This window comes from Canis lupus, chromosome X, assembly GCF_011100685.1.
Source record: "Canis lupus familiaris isolate Mischka breed German Shepherd chromosome X, alternate assembly UU_Cfam_GSD_1.0, whole genome shotgun sequence".
Classification (NCBI taxonomy): Eukaryota; Metazoa; Chordata; class Mammalia; order Carnivora; family Canidae; genus Canis; species Canis lupus.
The window spans coordinates 4202949-4227011 of NC_049260.1; the positions used below are offsets into that span (position 1 = coordinate 4202949).

General features: G+C 47.8%; 1 protein-coding gene across 3 annotated transcripts in view; it reads right to left on the reverse strand.

The window, feature by feature from the left end:
* PUDP (pseudouridine 5'-phosphatase) overlaps nucleotides 1–24063 on the reverse strand; it is a 131734-nt gene that overhangs the window by 42377 nt on the left and 65294 nt on the right. For 2 of the 3 annotated variants that reach the window (XM_038586763.1, XM_038586765.1), the window contains exon 4: nucleotides 9876–11676. The exons of the other annotated variant lie outside the window; for it this stretch is intronic. In XM_038586763.1, coding sequence (XP_038442691.1) covers nucleotides 11500–11676 — 177 coding nt within the window. In that variant the 3' untranslated portion in view covers nucleotides 9876–11499. Of the gene's footprint in view, nucleotides 1–9875; nucleotides 11677–24063 lie in introns of those variants that run through there. 3 annotated transcript variants of the gene reach the window in all.

Sequence of the window (24063 nt, forward strand, 5' to 3'; positions counted from 1 at the left end):
TTCTGAAAAATTATCAAGTCCATTAACACTACATAAGTATAAAGGAAACAATCCAACAATAAGATATAACAATTATAAATATTTATGTGCCCAGCATGGGAGCACCCAAATACATAAAAGCAGCTATTAACTCACATAAGGGAAGAAATTGATAGTAATATAATATTAGTAGAGAACTTTAGCACCCCACTGACATCAATGAATAGATCATCCAAAGAGAAAATGAACAAGGAAATGATGGCTTCGATTGACACACTGGATCAGAAGGACCTAACAGATATATTCAAAACATTCCATCCAAAAATAGTGGAAAAATATTCTTTTCAAGAATGAATGTACATGGAACATTCTCTGAAACTGATCACATAAGAAGCCATAAAACAAATATCAAAAATTAAGAAAGACTGAAGTCTTATCGTGTATCTTTTTCAAACACGATGCTATGAAACTAGAAATCAACGACAAGAAAAAATCTGGAAAGAACACAAATACATGGAAGTTAAGTAACATGCTTCTAAACCATGAATGGGGTCAGCCAAGAAATCAAAGAGGAAATAAAAAATACATGTATATAAGTGACTATTAAAGAACAATGGTCCAAAATCTTTGGGATACCGCAAGAGCTGTTCTAAGAGGAAAGATTATAGCACCACAGCCCTAACTCAAGAAGCAACAAAACAAACTTGAAGCGAACAACCTGACCTCACACCTAGTGGAGATAGAAAAAGGAGAATGAACAAAACCCCAAAATGGTAGAAGGAAGAACGCAGGAGAAACATTTGGCAAAATACAATACCCATTCATGATAAAACAAAACAAAACAAAAGAAAACAAAACCCTCCACAAAGTACATTTAGAGAAAATACTCCTCAACATAATAAATGCCATCGATGAAAAACCCACAGCTAATATCATCACTGATGGGGGAAAATTGCTCATGAATGAAAGAACAAATATTCTTCCAATATTAAAGAATTACTAATGTCTCTATCGTTAGTCCTTATAGCATTATTTGTATAAAGTGAATAAACATGATGTGAACTACTGGATTTTCCTTCAAAAGTTTTTCAAAGACTAGGGGCACCTGGGTAGCTCAGTCGATTAAGCATCTGACTCTTGATTTTGGCTCAGGTCATGATCCTGGGGATCCTGGGGTCATGGGATGGAGCCCCCGCATCAGGCTCCCCACTAGATATGGAGCCTGCTTAAGATTCTCTCTCCCCTTCTCTTTCTGCCCACCCTCTATCCCACTCGCATGTACAAACCAGCACTCTCTCTAAACTAATAATAATAATAATTAAAAAATAAATTTAAAAATTGGAAGAATGTTAGTCTCCTTTTAGTTTCATCAAAGATAACGTTTCTTTGTCTCTTGGTCTCTGGGCTACTTTGGGTTGGTTTCATAGAAGAATCAAAACCGACCTGTGTGTATACAACCATTTGAAATTGAAAGTCATCTCTTTCTTCCAATCCAGTCTTCTTTTTTCTTCCCAAAGAATTCAACACCAGAGAGAGAAGACTTGAAGAGAATATCCAACAACATATGTTCAAACAGTCGCGGATATAGGGCACAGAACAGTCTAAGAGAGCCATGATGCACTTCTTTTTTTTTTTTTTTTTTTTTTTTTTTTAATTTATGATAGTCACAGAGAGAGAGAGAGAGGGGCGAGCAGAGACAAAGGCAGAGGGAGAAGCAGGCTCCATGCACCGGGAGCCCGACGTGGGATTCGATCCGGGGTCTCCAGGATCGCGCCCTGGGCCAAAGGCAGGCGCCAAACCGCTGCGCCACCCAGGGATCCCCATGATGCACTTCTTGATGCTATTATGGGCCGTCTAAAAAATATGAGTGATGATGAAGAGCTATAGGAAGAAACCCGACGGAAAATTTTAACTCAATCAGATGGATGCTATATAAGCCATAGAAATCCTTGTCTTTAATTCCAAACAATTAGATTGCACGTATAGATACCCACATTCTATTTCTTTCTAAGCTATTTTGATCAAAACTTGCTAAAGGATATACTTTTCCCCTCTTTTTACCTTAATTTCTATTTTCTCCATCTCCTTCTGATTTTGCCCGCAGAGTGCATTTTCCCTGTTTGAGCTCGATGTGCCGTTGTGCAAAAAGTCTGTTGGCCCAGATGAGCACAGTAGATATTTACATGAAATAGCAGGGAAGGATCCATCTGGGGCGCATGACTGATGTTGGCAATACAAGAAGAGGGATTCTGATTTGTTGTATAAATCATCCTGAGAGCCCCCAAGAGTGAACACATAGGGGCTGCTGCTTATTTTCACGGTGCTTAGGATCACCTTTGAAATAGAGTTAAAATTAGGTGAAGTGTGATTTTGGAAAGAGGATTAAACAAAGATAATAGTTTTGATACCTCTGCTTGTACTAACTGATGTATTTCAACAACATAAAAGGTTTAAAAGGAAGAGGGTTCTTCCCCTTACCATTGCTCAGTACGTACAGATAATAATCAAAATTGAGAAATAGACCAACATAATTCTCAAAATTCATACCATTATTGTTGGGTGGAAATTAATGTTACTTAGGAATTTCATGGTATATGGGATTTATAGTGAAGTAAAAAGGCGACTTTAGGAGAAAAAATTCATACATTTAAAAGGAGAAATAAATCCTGTGTTTGACTCAGAGCTCCATAACCCATTGGGATGAATATTTTTCTTTCTTCTGATTGTTCCTCTTTTCTAATGCAGCATCATCTCCCCCCCCCCCCTTTTTTTTAAAGGATGGCCAATTTGAGTCAGTCACTATCAAGGCTTATTTCAGAATTAATGTGATATTTATGAGCTTATTTTCCAACAGGACTTTCTTAAAACATGCGTGATGATGTTAGACTGGAAATGACTACCCAGTGGCAAGTGCAGACACTTTATCTCTATGGGTGCTGCTGTGGTAAGTGTGTACTTTCAGGGTACAATATTGGCATTCTTCTAGGAAAATTCTGACTCTGGTAAGTGGAGAAAATAGCACAGAGTAATGCTTCTCTTTTGACATCTTCTCCAAGCCAACATCTGGTTTGGGTCATGACTGGGAAGACCAACCATTCCAATCCTAAAAGGCGCATATAGATTTCTTTCCATCCGTGAGCTGTCTCTGAACTGCACAGGTAAGGACAGGGCTTGAGGCATAGCAGGGGACATCACATGGACACCTCCCATTTTAATATTTTGTCCGAATGAGGCTGAACGTTCAGCATGGAGGAGATCTCACAGCAGTGACTGTCTGCCCTCCGGGTCACAACCCCATCTGTGGGCACTGGGCTGGAGACAAGAGTCTTTTTATGAACTGGGGCTGCAGAGTCAGGCCCATCTCTACTTCCCAGGACAACTGGTCCAGTATGAAACCACTCTCGTCTTCAGAGCCCCAGCTGGGGCCATCTGTGCCACCCCAGAGCTTGGAGCCTACTCCAGGAAGTGGTTTTAGGACACAACCTCCGGACCCAATCTATACCCACCACTGGGAAGAGCCAGCCGAATTCAATGTGTGCTGCTGCAGGGCTGGACACAAACGGAAACACTGCCCTGGGACACATCCCCATAAAAAGGCACGCACGTCTCAGAACCTGATCCTGCTGTGTTTGTGCTGCCTGCGGTGGGAGCTTTGCTGAGTTTTCAGAGAAGACAGCAGGTGCTGGGTTTTCCAGGAAAAATAAGTGCTTGGGCACACAGTAGCGGGCATGCACTACTAGACCACAAAGAATGTTGCCGGGCTCCGGTGATATTCAAGAAAGGCCCCGGGGAGCTCGGATGAGGGCCTCCTAACTGCGTGCCGCTATATGCACGCTCACCTCCTGCACCCGACAATTAAATCACAGGAGCTAGAACTAGCAAGATGGTGGATGCCCACGGTCGTCCCCTTCCTGTGACCCTGGCCTACCTTGTGGCATCTCTCTTTTCCCCTTTCCTATCCGGACTCCTATTTCCCTCAGCCTGTCTTCATCCTGTGAAGTGCCCACTCAAACCTACTTCCCCTGCTCCCAAGCTTCCTATTCAAAAGCCCTTCACTATCCACCCTCCTGCATCAAAATTTGATTCCTTCCAGCGAGCAGTGCTCAGCGAAAAAGGAGGAGGAAGCAGTCTGATTAAGGAGGTTAAGAGGGGAGTCACGTTCTTAGGGGTATTTGCATTTTCACAAGGGGATTAGGGGACACGTTTGACACTGTCAGCATGGAATTTTGCAGAGCACTGGACAGCAGGAATGAGCTCCCTTCCGTGCAGGAAGTGAGATGTGGGAGGTGGGAAGTATTTTGAGGGGTGCTTAAATCGTGGGAGCCTGTGGCTGCTCCCTTGATGGAGCTGTAAACAAACATCGCTTCCGATGAGCGGCATCTCAAGATCTAGAGAGCGCGGCAATGGGAGAGAATTTCAGCTGGTGGGCTGGGTTGGATGTGTGGGGTTAAATGGACTTTAGGGGGAAAATGCCACTATGACTCATGGGGAGTCCTTTCCTCTGTGCCTCGCCTCCACCAGGCCAGACTCACAGCCTCTTCTCTCCTTCCCTCTGTCCTGGAGGCCTCATTTCTTGAAAGAGAAGTAGAAACTGTGCATCTCCAATGGGTCTTCATTACCTTTAAGGATAAAACTAAGGTTTCTTCATGAGAATCCCCAGCATCTGGAGCTGAGAAGCTCTCGCTCTCTTTCTGCTTTCAGAATTTCATTCCACCCTGAACTCCCAAAAACACAAAGGACTCCCTCCTGGATCCTTCCTGCCCTATAGTGACAGCCCTATTTCTTTGCTCCAATTGTCACAATTGCTCATGAGTCTTCTGTGCTGATGGTCTCTGCTTCACTTTACTTTTCTGTAGTCTGCTCTGACCTCCACCAGTCACCTGAGCTGATCAGTGCAAGGACAGATAATCAAACCCCATGTCTGTCCTCTGTCCTGAAGTTTCTTGGTCTCTTAGCAGCACTGCAAGGTTGACCTTCACGTTCATGAGATGCTCCTTAGGGTTCTCCTAGGTGCCCAAGCCAGTCCCCTTCCACCAGTTTTTATGGGGCACCATCTCACTTACGAAGACCGAGGCTCCCCAAAAGGTACGCAGCTTCCTCCTAGCTGGGTATTGCCTTATCTTGCCAAACTGCAGAACCACAATGTCAACAGTAATAAAATATAAAGCACGGAGTGATCTGAGCTCCTTCTTCCTACTGTCACCTCTGTAGATTCTTCTTACCGACATCACGCATCACTAAGTATATTAATGTTATTTAAAAGTGCACATATTTTACACTGGAAAATGGACCAAGTCCATTGACTTATTGGGCGTACTCTGAATTCCACGAGGAGATCTCCATCGATGATTTGTCCAAATTACATAACTGGTTAGAAATACAGGAAGGTACTTTTATACGATTTAATTAGAACAACATGTGGGTGTTGGTAAGAAGTGCCAATAACATTGGAATTTGTGAAACTACATCACAGAGCCAACTTCTACCAAGACCTCTCTCTTCTGCTGGCTTCTGTACTTTCCTCCATTGATGGTTATGAGAAAGGTTGCTATGAACACTTGTGTACAGGTGTTTGTGTGGGTGGACATTTTCATATCCCTTGAGCAGACACCCAAGAGTGGATTGCTGGGTTGTATGGACAACATACATTGTACTTTTCTAGAAACTGGCCAGGCGCTGAGTGATGCCCCCTTCCTTGACCCTGTAAGCCCCAAATTAAATTAGGTGCACCCTGCTATTCTTAGATCCTCTTCTCTGACTCTGCAGTGTTTCTGACAATTTACAATTACACCTTCATGTGTGTGATTTCTTACCATGTCTCTCATACTAAATTCCACGTTTCACGGAGGAGTCTGCACCACGTTTATGTGGTTTACATAGTTGGGAAACAAAACAGTCAGGGAATTGAGTGGCACTTTTTCTGCCTTCCAACTCTTGGGATACATGTTGAGCTATCCCTTCAAGGAGATTCTGGCCAGAGAAAAGCAGGTGTGCATTCACAGCTACCATGAAGGAGTAGATAGCATGCGGGTCTACAGGCGCTGTCAAAGGACTCGATTTGCCTGTCTCTGGGACCACTGCTGGGACCCTGGGAAGAATTTAGGCAAGGGGCACAAGGCTGGTGACTTCTGTCACCCTAAGGGCGAGTTCTCCCTGGATGTAGTGGGGTGGTGGTGGTGGGATGGACCACCAGATGGCAGTTGAGAGGAAAGAAATCAAGGTCGAGAAATAGAACTGGTGTTGGAAATGGTCTTAATGGAGGGGAGTGATGGGTGAAAAGCCTCAGGTCTTAATCCTTGAGAGGTCCTAACAACACCCTCCCTAGGAACAACCATACACTATTCCTGAGGAGCTGGGGGCCGAGGGAAGGGATGATTTTCAGAGGCCTGCACTGTGGCTGGAAGCACTCGCAAACTTTGTTGACTCTGTTCCAGTCTTGAACCGGCTAACAACTTGCTTCATCAACATGACTATGCATCAGTAAGAGCATCAGCAGAGAACAAACAGCTCATCACACACACGCCTGATAAGTACTTGCAAAGAGAGGGCACTCAAGAATGACATTTTGCAGTGTTTTCTGGAGGTAGGTTGAGAATACCAAAAACCAAAGTAATGAGGGAGCTGTCTCATGCATAGACAAGCGGTAGCGTCCAAGGCCCTTAATATTTTCCCAATTAGAGGGCATCTCAAACTTGTTTAAAGCAAGTACTTTTCTTGATACAAATTGGTAGTGCAGCTAAGTCAGGCACGTGTTCTCTGCGGCCACCGACAGTGTGAGTAGAGAAGATACTTAAGCGTAGGATTCACTGCTCCCCGGCAGCACCCGTGTGGGCTGGGTCTACACCACGAAGGTGTCAACAGGACGACAAACATCCTTTTTATTCTAACTACCACGGAAACGTATTTCCTTCCCTATGGTTGACGATAATTACGTTGGGAACAGCTATATTTTCTGGAGTGTGAAGCACGTGTAACTTACGACCCCGATCCTCAGCCCCGCCGCTTCATAACCAAGTGGCCTTTGGGGTACATAACCTAATTATGTAACATAACCCTTAGAGATAAGAGAGGGGAAGCTGGGAGTACTCTCAGCCACTACACGGGGCAGAGAGAGCAAAAAGGGCAAAGCAAAAGGCAAGGATGTACGTTCATAAATAAAAAGTGCCTAGCTCACGATGAACACTCAACAAATGCTAGACGACCTAGTTTATGCAGAAATTTAGAGTGTTTTGCAATTTTCAAGTGATCTGCATATGTGAATACTTCATCCTAATTAAAACTGTTCTCCATGAGTTTTTCATATTTCAGCATCTGGCTCTTTGCCTTTCTTTTCAAGGTAAGTGCCTTTCTACAGGAGTCAAGTGGGTCTTGGTTTTGCCTTCAGAGAAGACACAGAACATGCACCCACAGAGCAGAGGTGAAGGACAGGTTCTTACGAGGAGCACAGGCTCTGCTGATGGCTCTGTCCTGGGCCCTCTACGGAACCCTTGGTTCTTGGCTGTCTTGGTTCTCTGGATTTCTGACTACTGGTATACTCAGCTCTGGGTGGTTGACTCCTCCTGGCTGGTAACACTGTTCCTCGCCTCCGGGCCAAGTGAGAATTCTAATCCTTTTTAAGTGTGTGTGCTCATCATGAAGATTCCAAGTGTTCCCTAAGGCCCTGTTGGCACTGGTTCCTCACCTGCCCTGCCAGCTCACTCAAGCTCCCCAGTCCCTGAGCCTTCTCCTTGGCGGCACAACCCAGGCTTGGGCATGACGCACTGATTACATGCACTGCCAAGACTTCACCCTTGCTGTTTGCTTATATATGGAAGGGGCCCCAAGAGGAAAATCTGGGTGATGACTGAGAAGTTTAGAGATTCGTAAAAGCCACAGACTTAGGGAGATCTACAAAGTTCACACTAGACCAAACATAGCAAGCCATTCCTGGGAAGGCCAAAGACCACGAACAAAATCCTAGCCACAGCTGGAGGAAAGAGACAGGTTGCTTTCAAACTCAGGACCAATAACTGGTATAATTTAATCAAAACGATAGGAAGTCAGATAATAGAAACTATATCTTTAAAGGGTAAGAGGTAATTAATCTCAAACCACAATTCAATACCCAGTGAAGACGGCTTTAAAAAGTGGTGAGAGAAACGATGATTAGACAAATTACTGAGATAATTTGTCCTCATCAAACCCATCTATGTAAACACACAATGCCGTTATTTGTTGACTATGATTTCTAGGACAATGAAAAGTTTACTCATAACTTGGTTTCTTTGTTTCTGACTTTTATATGGAATGTCTTTTTTACCACCAAGTATAGAATTGATGTGACTTACAGAAAAATAACTACTGTTTAGTTAAATGTCTATCCATAATTTAATACGACGTTGAGTATCAAATGCATACCCACTCTTTCCTATAGTGGATTTTGAAAATATGCCATTTTAAGTGACTTTGCATTATATATGAATTCCCCATCCCTTTGTCAAGGATTTTCATAAGTCGATGTATTTGACGGCATGTTTCTGAGACCTCATGCTTGTTAAGAAACTAGAAAACAAAAAATAAAAAAATAATAATAAAATAATAAAAAAAAAAGAAAAAGAAACTAGAAAACATTAGGATATTTGAATAGTTCTTTATGATTTTTATGTCCTAGAGAAATTTATTATTAACATTACGGTAAAAACTGCAAATCATTTCATGTAAATACTCATTTCATATGCGATGTTGGAGCAACGCACATAGAATTTGGCAATCATGGGTTTTAGTCTACAGAAAGCAATGCTTTCATGCAATGCCTTAATACTAATGGGATAGTCTGACAGTGTCCAAAAACACTTTGTGTCAGGCACCTGTCATTCCGTGGAGAACCAGAAAGAGAAAGCTAACTATTTGGTCCTTCAAAATCCACTTGGGTCAAAAGATGCATAGAAAATCAAACTCTGCCTAATTTGAAATCCTTTGCTGTGCTGGGGACAGACTTAGGTCAGAAAGCCTCCACGAGGCCAAGGTTTGAACTTTGTCCTGTGGAACAGGAGAGCGTACACAATGTGAGGCAGAGGAGTTAGTATGCATTTTTTTTTTTTATTATAAAACTTGGTTATCATGTGCAAATGTGTTTTTAAGAATAGGTAACACCATTCGAAGCACGGCAAATCTAGCGTCCAACTATTATATTCAAAGAAACAGGAACCTCAATGGCTAAGCACTGAGCAGTGCTGCAGAGCAGAAATGATCCATGTGTCTTGATAAGGCAAGTCTCTCCGGGTAAAGCAAGTGTCTTCCAGACGCCCTTTTCTCTTCTACGGCTCGCTGAACTCCAACTGAGGGAGTATTGGGTGGAAGGAAGAACCCTAATACATAGTCATTAGTATGTTCCTAAAAGTGCTGTGCATGTCTCATTGAAGAGGAATTAAGAAGAGACTGATTTTATCGCCTCTCAGGGGCTGTCATCAGTACCAAATGCTTCCAAAGGAGGTGCAGGGGATGGGTAAATGCTAGCCGCCCACTAGGGCAACATCACATAACAGCCACTAATCTCTGCATGTCTTTAAACGCATTAAGAAACCACAATGTCTCTTTAAAGTTTCTCGGCAGGAGTCATCCGGGTCTAAATTGGCATTACTATTATTCCTCTGTGAAATCGATGGGTTGTTAGTGGGATGTCATCATTAAGAGGCACTGGGTCAATCAGGCTGAGGTAGAACAAGAAAGAACATGTGCGGCTTGGCCAACCATCACTATTTTCCTTTGTACAACAAAATAAGAGTTTTGCCTTGGTTGTAACAACAATGTACTTGAGCTCAAATTTATCGTAGAGCAAAGTGTACACTGATCTACAGCTACATGTTTGGGAGACGCATGAGCGCGCTTTGTGTTTCTTGTACAAAATGGCTGGAAGATGAGAAAACATACATGTTTTATTAAAAGGAGATATCAAATCCAATAAGGGATCATCTCAGGGAGATCTTATGTTTGCCGCACACAAGGGCACTAATGCATAAATGCCATTTTACAATGTGAGTGCTGCTTGGCTTCCAAAGAAAAAAAAGTCGAGTCACATTTTTGTTTTACATTTGTTCAAGCATAATTTTTTTAAAAACGTAAAATCAAACTCTCATACATAATGAGAACTGATGTCAAGGATTTTATTCAACTCAATTAACTGGTGAGGGATCCAGTAAGATGTTACAACCAGTTTGACGGAGAGTTCACAGAATAGACCCATACACACTGGCGAGGACTAATGCGGAAATGAATTTGCTGAACGGATATAAAACTGGTCAACAGCCGGAGGCAAGCATCAACAGACGACCAAGGATGGGCACATTCGCATTCATTACCATGACTTTTCCACCACATGGAAGTTAGCTCCGTGACAAGCAATGACACACCAGCAGGCATGGTGCGCCAGGATTGTTTTTCCCATATTCCAATGCCTTTCTCAATGTTCCCACCGCAAAAGGGTGAGTAAATCTAGTAAAAAGTAAAAGAAGTTAAAAAAAAAAAAAAGGTCCATCATCAAAGTGTTAACATCTGGTAAATGATCCCAGAAATGTGCTAATAAGGCTCTTGGTCACACTAGGTATGTATTCCGAATTCAGATTATATTTGCACAAAGGCTGTGTTAGAAAACTACCGGTTTTTAGAAAAGAGGATGGTTTTTTTTGAGGTAGAAAGCACATCCTCAAGTGTAGACATGTGCCTGATGATGTGAGGTACAGACCACAGTTATGTTCACACTGAGAACAAACTACTGACGGTACGGTTCAGAGTGGGCCTCTGGGCGGAGGTGTGCCGAGAGGCTGTGTGGGCCAGAAAGACGGTCAATTTTGCTAACAGGGAGGACGGTTTCTCAGGACTCATCCATGACCTGGCTTTTCCACTCAGACTACAAACAAAACACAGCTGCGATCTCCGTTGTACCAGCCGCTACGGCACATTAAGACAACAGTTAAGACAGTAGAGTCATACAGGAAAAAGATAAATATAACATATATGTACATACACACATATACACATATATGTAAGCATATACGTATATGTACGCATATTTTACATTTTCAAGCCATGGTTTAGAGAAAGTAAAAAGGAAATGAATGCAAATATAATTTCATTCCGCCTTTGAAAAGGAAGTATTTTACATGCATGCGTATGTATAAACATGTAAAGATGCACACACGCATACACACATACATGCCCGAGCACTCACACACAAGCATGTGTACGTGTGTGTATTTGCCGCTTATGACGCCTACATGGATTATTCAGGTGCAATGACACCGTATGATCATTCATGTAGGATGTATGATTGTGCAAATGAGGGCTTGGTGGCTGCCTCTGTTTTGCCTTCTCTCAGCTGGGACGCTGTGGTATGTCAGCACTAGTCACGGTAGGCCAAGCCCGCATGGGACAGAAGGCTGGCCTCGCAGGCTGAAGGACCCCTCACACGGTGATGTCCCGGGTGCCATGGGTTACTCGAGCAGGTGCCGTGACCGTGACGCCCAGGGAGGCACAGCGGGCTGCTCACACATAGGGTGGCAAACCGAACAGCTCGGGCTGGAAGTCCTGCAGGGAATCCAGCACCACGGTGGCCTTGGACGTCAGGTGTCGCTGCAAGTTCCCATCTGGAACCATGACCACCTGCATGCCAGCTTCAAGGGCTGCCTCCACGCCGTTGGGAGCGTCTTCAAAGACGAGGCACTGTAGGATGAGGAAGAAAGACAAGGTTGAGACGGCCTTTCGCGTAACCAGGCATCTAGACCGGGTTCTCATGATTTCTAGTATTGACACGCCCATCAGTTTTGTCACTTGTGCACGGGACACAGAGTTGAAGGGGAGGCTTTCCAGGTTGTGAACCGCAGGGAGGCCGGCACTCCAGTCCTTACATATGGTCCCGCGGGCTTTCCGCACCCGTGACTTTACAGGGGACAGGGTTCCATCACTGCTGCCGAGGTGCTAGTGACATGTGGTGGTGGGTGGCAAGTAGGGACGTTGGGTTTAAAAGTTTGTTTTACTGGAATCCTACAGATCTGTGCAATCACTGAACATTCAGAGCACAAGAGTAAACTAGGGTGGGGGGGAGAAACATGCATTTTATTTAATTTTTTAGAAAATATTTTATTTCTTTATTTGACAGAGAGAGAGCACACCAGAGAGCACAAGCAAGGGGAAGGGCAGAGGGAGGGGGGGAAGCAAGATCCCCACTCAGGGGGGATGCAGGGCTCGATCGCAGGACCCTGGGATCATGACCTGAGCAGAAGGCAGATGTTAAACCCACTGAGCTACCTGGGAGCCCGAAAACATGCGTTTTAAGTGTGACATCAGTGCAGAGCTGATCATGCTTTGGGTACTGCACTTTGGAAAGCGAGCGGTTAAAGCATGTGAGTGAAACCCCGAGCCTGTGTGTGAGGACCAAGGCCTGCCGTGAAAATCTCTGCGAGCAAGCCCAGGGGCCCCGAGCGCTAGCCCCTTCGGCTGTGTCACTCCACCTTATCTTCGGGACGACCGCCGGCCCTTTGCACCCACATGTAAAACAGGGTCTCTGTGCACTGTGTTTTCGAGGCGGCTCCCCCCACCCCCCGTGCCATCCCGCGAACAATGCCATAAAACAAGAGATCCTAAGCCCACTCAAGGGGAGATCATCCTCCATCCTCCGTCAGTGTCCATCCGGGGAAGACACGTGCCTACAAAGTGCCCTGGGGTCCTGGCAACAGCATCCTTACTTCTCGGTGAAGATTCGGCTCCGTGGGGGCCAGACGTGTATAAAGGGGCCCCGGTCACGGCTGTGCGATCTCTCCCACTGTTCCCGCCGTTGTCCTTAGGTGACCCCCAACTGCCAGGACGTGCCAAGGTCACAGCTTTCCACCCTCCCAGCCCCTTGTCCCCCTCCTTTTATCTCGAGAATTTTGCCCTGCGGGCAGTGGCAGCTCACTGTGCTGGTGAGCAGCGAGGCTCATGGACGCCGGTGTGGGCGCAGTGGGACACTAGAAGTTCTGTGTCCTCCCCTGCCTTTAGGTCAGTGGAAAATGCATACACAGGCACACACACTCACAGGCACACATGCACAGACTCCTGCATTCACACGCACAGAAACTCACACTCAGACACACGCACTGACACGTTCATGTACACACGCATAAACTGGCACTTGGACACATGTACACACTCATACACAAGCACAGGCTCCTTCACTCACGTAGAAACTTGCACCCGTGTGCACATAATCATGTACACACATGTGCACACATGCATAGGCTCATACACACGCATAGGCTCCTTCACACACACACAGAAACACACACTCAGACACGTGCACAGATACATTCACATACACACACATGAACTGACATTCGGACACGTGCACACTCATACATACATGCACAGGCTCCTTCACTCACACACATAGAAACTTGCACTCAGACACATCTGCACACACATGAACTGGCACTCTGACACACATGTGCATGTTCACACATACACGCAGTCTCCTTCATTCACACAGGCAGAAATTGCACTCAGACACATGTGTGCATACACACATTCATGTACACACATGAACTGGCACTCCGACACACGTGTGCACACTCATACACACACATGAACAGACTCCTACAGTTACACACACTAGCTCTCAGACATGTGCGCAGACACAGTTCATGTACACACACATGTGCATGTTCATACACATGCACAGACTCCTACAGTCAGAAGCTTGTACTCAGACACATGTGCAGACACACCTTCATGTACAGACACACGTGTACACACTCATACACACAGACTCCTACAGTCACACACAGAGAAACTTGCCCTCAGACACACGTATTCATGTACACAAACACGAACTGGCACTCAGACACATGTGCACACTCATACACACAGGCTCCTTCACTCAGACACACACACATGTGCACACACACATTAGTGTACACACACGTGTGCACATTCATAACACACATGCACAGACTCTAACAGTCACACATATAGAAACTTGCCCTCAGACACATGTATTCATGTACCCAAACATGAACCGGCACTCGGACACATGTACATGCTCATACACACATGGAGACTCCTTCACTCACACACCCAGAAACTCACACTCAAGACACATGTGCACAGACATGTATTCATGTACACAAACATGAACTAGCACCCGGACATGTGCACACTCATACACACATACACACAGTCTCCTTCACTCACACACACAGAAACTTACAGACACGTGCTCACACATTCATGTGCACACACATGACCTGGCACTTGGACACATCTGTGCACATTCAAAGACACACATGCACAGACTCGTACACTCACAGACACAGAAACTTGCCCTCAGACACATATGCACAGACACACGTTCATGTACAAACACACCCATGAACTGGCACTCAGACACGTGTGCACATTTATACACACATGCTCCTACACACAGAAACTCACACTCAGACATGCACACCACAGACACACATTCATGTGCACACACATGAACTGGCACTCCAACACACGTGCACACTCAGACACACATGGACAGACTCCTACAGTTACACACACAGAAACTAGCCCTCAGACAAATGCGCAGACACATTCATGTGCACACACTCGTGTGCACATTCATGTATACACATGCACAGACTCCTACACTCACAGCTCACACTCAGACACATGCAGACACATCTTCATGTACAGACACGTGTGCACACTCATACAGATACATACACAGACTCCTACACTCACACACACAGAAATTTGCCCTCCCACACATGTGCACAGACGCATTCATGTACACACACATGAACCGGTACTCGGATACACGTGTGCACATTCATACACACAGAAACTCAGACACGTGCAAATTCACACTCACATGCACATAGACACCTGCACATACTGAGGGACACTCAGACACATAGAGAAACCTGCACAGAGATACACACACGCACACTCACGAGCAGACTCCGTGAGGCCCCAGGCATCATAACACTGCAGTGTCAGCACCTGCACAGAGAGAGCTGGCCGGCCCTGGACACGGGCCTTCGAGCACGAAACACCAGACAGATCTGGAGAGAGAGAACACCGAGTCCCTCTAAGAACTTGCAAAGGCCCCTGGCTTCTTTTCCAACCCCCTGCTTCTGCCGTGAGTCAATGGCTTCTGTCGGAGTGGGGCTGGGTCTGCTGAGAACGGGCAGTTTTGTCCTTTAGCTCTGCCTCTGAGACTTCCCGTTAGTGACATTTCCGTCTCTGCCTCTTCACAGTTACGACCTGATTGCATTCTAAATGTCCCCGATCGCTTTATCTGGACCATGGATGGGCACTTAAAGGTCCTGTGGCATTGTGTGTCTGAATGACGGCCTGTGTCCTCCGAGGATTTGGAAGCTCCGTGCAGTCCACCTGTGAAATGTCAGTCGGAACAGAGGAGGAGACTGTGTTGATCCCTCAGGGTAACTGTGCTCGGCAACGTCGTGAGAGCAGGTTTTAGTCTGCATCGTGAGGCTCCTTCCGAGGGACGTGGCGGGAGAGACCTGGTGCCTCAGAAACCGTGTCACTTGCCAAAGAGAGGGCCGTGAACAGCGCAGAGAGCATCCGCACCTGAGAGCTGCGTTCCAGGAAATGCCGGCACGGGGTACGTGAGGCGGAAAAGCCGCACAGGCGTTGATGGTGATGGCGCTGAGTACCTGGCGAGCCTCCTTCTCAGACTCGGACGGTTTCATAAGGTATGCACAGCGTCCTGGTTTCTGTGTTTTCCATTCATACCTTGTCCCCGCTCAGTTCAGAAGCAATCGCCCCAACAGGGCACGGAGGGCTGACCTGTCGCGTGTGTGATGCCCACGAGAACGTGCAAAGCCCTGGAAGGCATACAGAGCAGCGAGCCAGCCGTCGGTGGGGCGACGCGGTCTCAGCAGCGGCCGGGAGCTGAGAGAACCGGCCAGGCCACGAAGGGCCGTGTGAAACGTGTCGTTGAGCACAAGTATGCGAGACCGGTGTGTCACATGACACAGCAGACAGCCGGGGACACGGGCTGGTGTGTGCTGTTCTTCAGCTGAGCCACAGACGCCGCCTCCGGCCGTGAAGGTGGTGGGCCGCTGTGGTCCACGACGGAGACGCGGCTGCGGGTCACTGTGGCCACAGGCCAGGGGCGGCACCCTGGCTGTGCGCCGAAATGCCTCTGTTCCCCCTCTCTTCTTGTGGCTGCCTCACGGGGAGGCCCTCCAAACACGCTTCTCAGGAGCCTGCACCCCACATCACCCATCGCCTCCCCAGATTCCACTCGAGAAATGTGCAGGTGCTGAACCAGGCCTTCAGGGGCTTGGAGGCTCAGCGGCCGGCCGCATGGAGGCCGAGTGGGACAAGGCGGGGGCAGGAACCCTCCTCGGCAAGTGGGCATGAAGTGTGCACAGGCTGTTTTCCCTGCAGAGTAGTCAGAGTAGCCAGAGCAGGACAGCGAACATGTGCACTGCCGGGAACCACCCTGGGGCTAGGGTCCACGCATCCAGGACATGGCTCCTCATGATGCCACCCACCTGGAAGCCTACACGCTCCCCGGCCTCCTCTGAGACGCACAACTGCAGAGCACAATGCCTGCATTCCGAAGCACTGATCAATAGCGTCGAAAGTTTCTTATGCCTGCCTGCCTGCGTGTTGGCTCCTAAGGTCTAACGTGTTTCCGAGGACCACACATGGGAGAGAGTGCCCACTGCCCCAACACCCAGATGTTTTACCAACAGTCAGAGCGTAGCTTACCTACCTGCCGAAACCCAAACATGAATCTCTGAGAGTTACCCACAACCATGCTACCTGTAATCACTGCGCTCACGGGTCGTAAATCCATCGACAGCTCTAAGCTAGAATAACACCGCTCAGATCGTGCATGCACGCGGGCAGGGGGAGTGCGGTTCACCGAAATACGCGAATGTCTCTGCGTGATTCCTACCTGTTACGCCTGGCTCACAGAAGGAGAGCTTCAGCCCGCTGGGCTTGGCGTCCATCCTCATTTACGTCCTTCTGTGCTCCTGTAGCTCGGACCTCACCCTCCGCACCCGGCACTGACTCATTACCCTGGGCCCCAAACTCATTCACACCCACTTGTAAAATGTGAATTACATGCTTGACTTTGCCCTTTGCCGGAAGGAGGGTTAGGGCAGCAGACAGCTTGTCCCTCCTTGACCCCCACGTCCCGGCCCTTGCCATGAGGTCCCCACATGGACGTGTGTGGACAAGCGTGTTTAGCGCACTAGAATCAATGCAGTGGTTTTCTGGAGGAGAGCACAGGCAGAGGGGACTTGAGGACGCGCTTCTGCGCCTTTGAGGAAGCTTCTGGGCAGGAAGAGTATGCTTCTCCCAGCTGTACACACAGGGCCAGGACGGCACTTGGCCATCAGGACGCAGGGCCAGAGTCCACGCACATGCTCAGGGTGCCAGAGCCAACAGTGAGCACCTGGGGAGAACCTGCTACCTTAGGGGAGATGCTGGAGGTGTCCTGGCCCAGGACTTAGAGCAACAAAGAGGCCACAGCGTGTCCGAGCTGGAGGACAACGGGTGACCGAGGCCCGTCTTTGTCACGGGGAAGGGCTCTGAGCCACGGGAAGTTTGGAAATGAGCTGAAGATCACACGGGCACGCAGGTGACAGACTTTAGACCAGAGCCCGGGTCTCCGCTAGGTAATGTTCTTTCCACTTTACAAGCCGGAGGCTAAAATAAATCTAAAATTCCATCTCCAGAAGAGGAGACGAGCTTAATTACACGGTAGCCCGAAGGGTTTAATTTAGAAAGAATGACATTTGCAGGTATCGGGGAGGTGAAGCATTTCAGGGGCTCCCGCCCGGAGGTGCTGGGCAGCCCGTGAAGATGTGCAGGCAGGGCCGCGGCCCATTGGGTGGCGTCGGTGGGAATCATCTCGCAGCCTGCTCCTCGGATCCACGCGGGGCCGCAGGAGGTCCCTGCCCCCCCACCTTCCAACCATAACGACCATATATATACCTCTGACGTTCCATTCTGCTGGACGTCACAGAATCTTCGTGTGGCAGCAGCAGGGGATGCACAGAAATGCGTGGGGTTCAGGGAACGGTTGGCCACACAACAGTCTGACAGATGATGCGGGACAAGAAGGCAAAGATCAATCCCAAGTTGGTGACGTGGTGGGCGGGCGTGGGGCCGCTGTTTTGGTGGAAGGCAGCTGGCTCTAGTGACAGGCCAAGGGTGAGGCCACCACGGGAGCCTCAAGCAGACATGAGGAGCCTGCAGGGCTGCATGGCCACGTGTCCAGCCACAACCGCAGAGAGACAGGGGTGAGCAGGGAGTGTGCAGGCAGCCCGGGTGCGCTCAGATCCGGGAGGGACAGAGCAGACGGGGGGCAGCAGGGCCAGCGGAGGGGCTGGAGGGAGGGAGGGACGGCCACCCGGCGGTGTCCTATCCACCCCCCTGTGCTCTGACTTTGGCTAATGCTTTAGGCTCGACCCGCACACATAGGGAGTCAGTGTGCCCTCTGCTCACGTGTCTGCACCCGCTCAGCTCAGCAGATCTACGAAGGGCTGGGGGAGCCCCAAGGGAGGCCAGGCTTCACCCCGGCACCCATGCTCCCTGGGGACTGAAGCGTCCAGGCAGCCTTGAGACTCCACTTGCTGACTAACCCTGTCTTTTCAACGGTTACCAGCGTCCCTTTGAAGTTACGTGCGGTTCTGGAACCAGCACACTGCTCCAATGTGACTACGTCGTCTCTGGGGAGCGGGGCTTCTCCCTTTGTTGGTGAAGCAACGTCTGATATGAAGTCACTTCGGGTTCACTTGCAAAAGCCTCAGAAGACGATCCGGGATTGTCTGTGTGCGCACGCTAAGTGCTCCCATGGGCGCGCCCGCTGTGATTCACCGTCTATAAAGCCGGAGACGATCTGACTCGAATCCCTGAAAGCAGCGTTCCACTAAACCACCATTTTTAAGTCCAAGCTTTGTACGAGTTTTTGTAGATTTTATTCTTTGTGTTAATTCTGTAACACCGAGTTCGCTTCTTACATCATGAGACATCAAAGCTTGAAGGTCTCAGACTTGATTTTGGATGGGTTTTCAGGCAGCAGGGCTCACGGCTGACCTCGGTTCTCTTTGTCTCCACGTTCTTTGTCAGACCGTGAACGAGTGTATACAACACCACAGGTATTGTGATGATGAAGACGGACACACTTTGTGATGTGTTTACTGAAATAATGAACCTTTAAGTAAGATAAAACTGAGAGCTTGCCATGTATTTTATTAATTAGCATTTTTCTTTATATTATTTGTCCATCCATGTACCCATCTTTTCACCCAACCATGTATTCATGCCTGTCTTTCCATCCATCAGCTATCTACCTATCCATCTGTCCATCCTTCCATCATCTATCCCTCCCTCCACCTATCTATTCACCCATCCTCTCTCCATCCCTCCATCCCTCTATCCATCCATTATCTATCCATATATCCATCCTTCCATCAGCTATTTAATCATCCATCCATCAGCTATGTATCTATCCACTCTCCTCCCTCCCTCCCTCCATCATCTATCCATCCCTCCCTCATCCACCCATTCATGATCTACCCCTCCCTCCCTCCATCCCTTCCTCTCTTAGCCATCTATGTCCATCCCCCTCCTTCCATCCACTCATCCATCCATCAACCTATCTATCTCTCCTTCCCTCCCTCCCTCCATCCATCCATCATCTATCCCTCCTCCTTCAATCCATCCATTCGCTATCTATCCATCCATCTATATCCAACCATCTATCTATCCCTCCTTCTCCTCATCCACATAGCCATCATCTATCCCTCCCTCCCTCAGCCATCTGCCCATCCCTCCCTCCTTCCATTCATTCTTTCATCCATCATCTATCTTTCCTTCCTTCCCTCATCTATCCATCTATCCCTCCTCCTTCAATCCATCCATCTGCTATCTACCCTTCTATCTATCCATCCATCTATCCCTCCTTCTCTCCATCCATGTAGCCATCATCTATCTATCCCTCCCTCCCACCCTCCATCAGCCTTCTACGCATCCATCCCTCCATTCATCCATCTGATATCTATCATCTATCTACCTAGTTACTTACCTACCAACCTAGGCATCCATCTCCCTACCTGTAGGTGTAGATCCTAGCTGTGCTGTGGTCCCCTAAGAAAGAGTGTCTGACTTTGACACATCTGACAAGTACTTTGGTACCATGACAAGTACCTTGCACACTGCAGAGCTATTGTCTTTTGAGTTAATTTTGGTCTGGAAATCACAGAATAAAACCTGCATTGACATAAACATATTCATAACCAAATCCTCCAGAGTTCCAAGCTACATACATGAATGAACGGCACCACTCTATGGATTCCTTTTCCTTTTAAGAAAAGCCTTTCAAGGAATGTAGGATTTAACAACTTGGTGGCTGTGGGCATATGGGGGAGGCCTCCTGAGAAACTGTCTCATTTTATTCATGAAAACTATATGGTGAGGCTCTCAGGATCCATTTTAAAATGTATGTGTGCCAACTAACCACTGAGCAAAGGACTTTGACATAGCTCAGAAACCTTCGTGTAATGTTATCTTAATAATATAGATTTCACGTCCACCAAATTGGTCAGGAGCCATTAAAAAGCCCAACAAAGCTCTCAAAGGCACCGGGGATTTTAAAGATTCATAAGATAAGTCTTAGTAGTTTCTAGACGGTCAAGAGAATCCTTTTTTGCCTTGTCCTACTTTACGTATTCAAGTACATGTGCAAAATTGCACTGGCTTTCCTCAGGGTTTTGCATGATCCTGATACAGGTGTGACCTGGGGCCCCTGTTGGTTCTTTGTGTTACCAGCTAAACTATGACGTTAGTCTCCTGAAGGTTATCCATCAACATAATTAATATGCCTACGTATGTGATATACTGGCTGAACTGAGTTCCCCTCAAATTTACATTGAACAGTAACTGTGACTGTGTTTGGAGACTGGGTCTTTAGGGGAATTTTAAGGTGAAATGGGCCATGGAGGGTGTCCTCATAAGAGAGGAAGAGCACGGTTGCTCTGCTCCCCACTCCCATCCTCAGAGGAAAAGCCATGTGAGAACAAAGAATCTAGGAAGTCTTGAGCAGAAACCAACCCTCCCAGCACCCTGATGTTGGACTTCCAGCCTCCTCTAGAACCAGGAGAGGATAAATGTCCTTGTTTAAGCCACCTGGTCTGTGGTGGCTATGGTCTCGCTATGGAGCCCAAGCAGACTATCACAACATATAGAGCATTATGTATTTAACTGTCAAGTAGCACTTTCTCAGTGGAAGAACTGCTTTTAGACAACTCAGATCATGGGGAATGTTTCCCTCCATAGCCCAGCTCCACACGTCCCTAGAACAGCAAAAGCACAGGTGCATCTGGCTGTGCTCCTGAGGAGCGACTGCAGAGGCTTAAGGAAAAGGAATGGTCAAGGGCAAAGACAGCGCCTTTGCTGACCTGTGGACGTGACTCTTCTGAGGTGTCCTGTCAGGAAAGGCTGGCTAGCACTACGGACGTGATATACACACAGGGAAAGCCAACCCAAGTCACTGGACCTAGAGGGGATTAACCTCTTGATCTCCAAGCCAGCCGACAGAAGCATTGTCATGTGTGAAGTGCCCATGACACAGCTGCCAACACAGGAGGTGTGTGTTTGGGCATCTGGGTCCTGGCACCTGCTACTGGTGACCCAATAACCTACCTCATTGACCAGGAGAGCTCAGCAAACGCACTTGTGTTGTGGTGTTCACAAAGATGCCCCTGATTCTCCTTCGGTCAAACATCTAAGGCGCCCACTCACGCCTTAGATGAGAGCTGCTTTTCCTACCACGCCCTTGCAAACTCAGCATTTCCATAAGGTAAGGTGTGCTGATTCTCAGGTGAGGCCTCTGATCATCTCACCTTGTCTATCAAGGCTCATATGAATGTTTAATTCTAAACTGTCCACTAGCATGTCATTATGTGCAGGGTTTCCAGAATGTTCCTCTGATGCATCGGTCCAGGGAAATCTTTTGCCAAAAGCGGATTCTGTGTGTTAAATCATGGGACTGTTCGTTTGTGATGTACAATGAGGACGACAATGATCCTAGAAGTACTGCTTGTGCATAAATCTCCTGTGTCCACTTTGCTTACGAAGCAAGTGTAGAAGCCTGGTTTTCAGAGGGAGGCATTGAATGTGCCCAAAAGCAGTGCTCTGAGGAATAGTACGGGGGGAAGTTTCCCACAAGATACACCTGACTGTGGCATAACTCACATGGATAAAAATAAAATTCACTGGTCTTATTTTCCTAGATATTCTGAATCTTTCCTTTCACAATCCCCTTGACTTAAGGGGCTCACAATAAATAAAAGCAGGTGACGTAAAGTTTTACTCTAAATGTCTACACTTCAGCACTGAGGTTCTGTTTTTATTTCATTAGAAATAGAAGTGAGTAAAAAGATAAGGAGCTCTGAGACTCCTGCCCTTCCCTCCTCTACCTACTCAGGTGTGGGCTCTGCTGAGTGTCCAGGACAAAATGAAGCAAAGGGACACATGGTCAGGTCACCAGGGAGGTGTCCTGCCCACCATCCCTTTCCTTTAGAGACGAGGAGTGCAAACGTTGTCTCCATCTTGGTATACAGAGGGGCATCTCTCCTTCCCATCTACAAGCAGCGGTTCAGATAGAGACCCTGTCACGAGACTAGCTGGGACAAGGTGCACTAGAGCAGGACAATGATGCCCTGGAGCCTGGCAGGAGGGTCGTGGGAGGGGTGCACCGATGGGTAGAGCCAGGGGATGCTGTAGAGAGGGCGCCCGACCCCTGCAGACGGGCGGGGAACAGCTGGCAAAGGGTCCTGTGTCCATACAGGCTGAGAGGAGCTCTCAGGAGTATAAAGGACAAGCCCCAAGTTTCCAAGGCTCTTCTTGGGGTTTGCAAAAGGCATGTGGGGAGCATTTGTTACTAAGATTCTAAGCGGTCCCAAATCCTGTCCAGAGTTATATGCATGATCACAGAACCACACTCCAGGTCTTCTGCGTCTGGGAGGCTGGCCAGCAGACACTGCATATTACCTCGGCTTTCCTGCTCTACCCAGGGAATACATAGCAGAATCCTTTGACCTCCCATGGGTTTATCTTGCAGAGTTCAATCTTTGTAGCTTCCACAGCAGTTTCTCCCTGTAGTAACACAGCGGTAGGCAGGAGCTCCAACCCACACTCAGCCACATGACATCCCTACTGGATGAGTGGTCGCAGGGGCTAGACCCAGGCCTGTGAGTGCAGCACCAGCTTTCTCCTGCCAGGAGCACCTCAGGACCTGGAGGCGAGTAGCAGCGGCTCGGCAACAGGATCCTGCAGGAAGCAGGAATCAGAACCCCTAGATGACAATCTAGAACCAGCAGAGGAGGAGCCCACGGAGAAAGCCCAGGGCTAGGTGGCTGGCAGCAGCTTTACTCCTGCAGCAAACATAATTTCAACACACTCTGATAGTCTTATCTGCATTTTACAAGTGGGAAAAACTGAAACTTGAACGTAGGCATGGTAGTGGGAAGGATGTCTCCCAAAGGTGTCCATGCCTTCCTGAGCAGAACCTGGGGCTGGGGTCCCTCACATGGCAAAGGGGCTTTGGAGATGGAATTCAGGTTATGGACGTGAAGACAGGGCAGGTGCCCTGGACTGAATGGGTGGGTCTGATGGAATCAGGTGTTCCCTGGAAAGCTGTGAACTTTCTCTGGTTGGAGTGGGGGAGAGGTGCTGCAGAGGCAGAGACTTCCAGAGTAAGAAGGGTTCGATGCACCTACGTCCTAGGCTCTGAGATACAGGACCAGACAAGGCCTGCAAGAGCTGAAGGCAGAGCCCAGGGACAGCCAGCAGGGAAGGCCTACTCGGCAAGGAACTGGGTTTTTATCTGCTACCTGGCCAGCTGGAGAATGGGTTCTTGCCAGCCTCCAGATAGGAGCCCAGCCTCGCCTGGCTGACTTCTGACTGCACACCTGAGTCCTGGAGCAAGGGCAACCACCAATGCCACACCATGAATCCTTACCTATGGAACCCAGGGATAAAATCCGGTGTTGTTTCAGGTGACGAATGTATGGTGATTGGTTATGGCAGCAGTGAAAA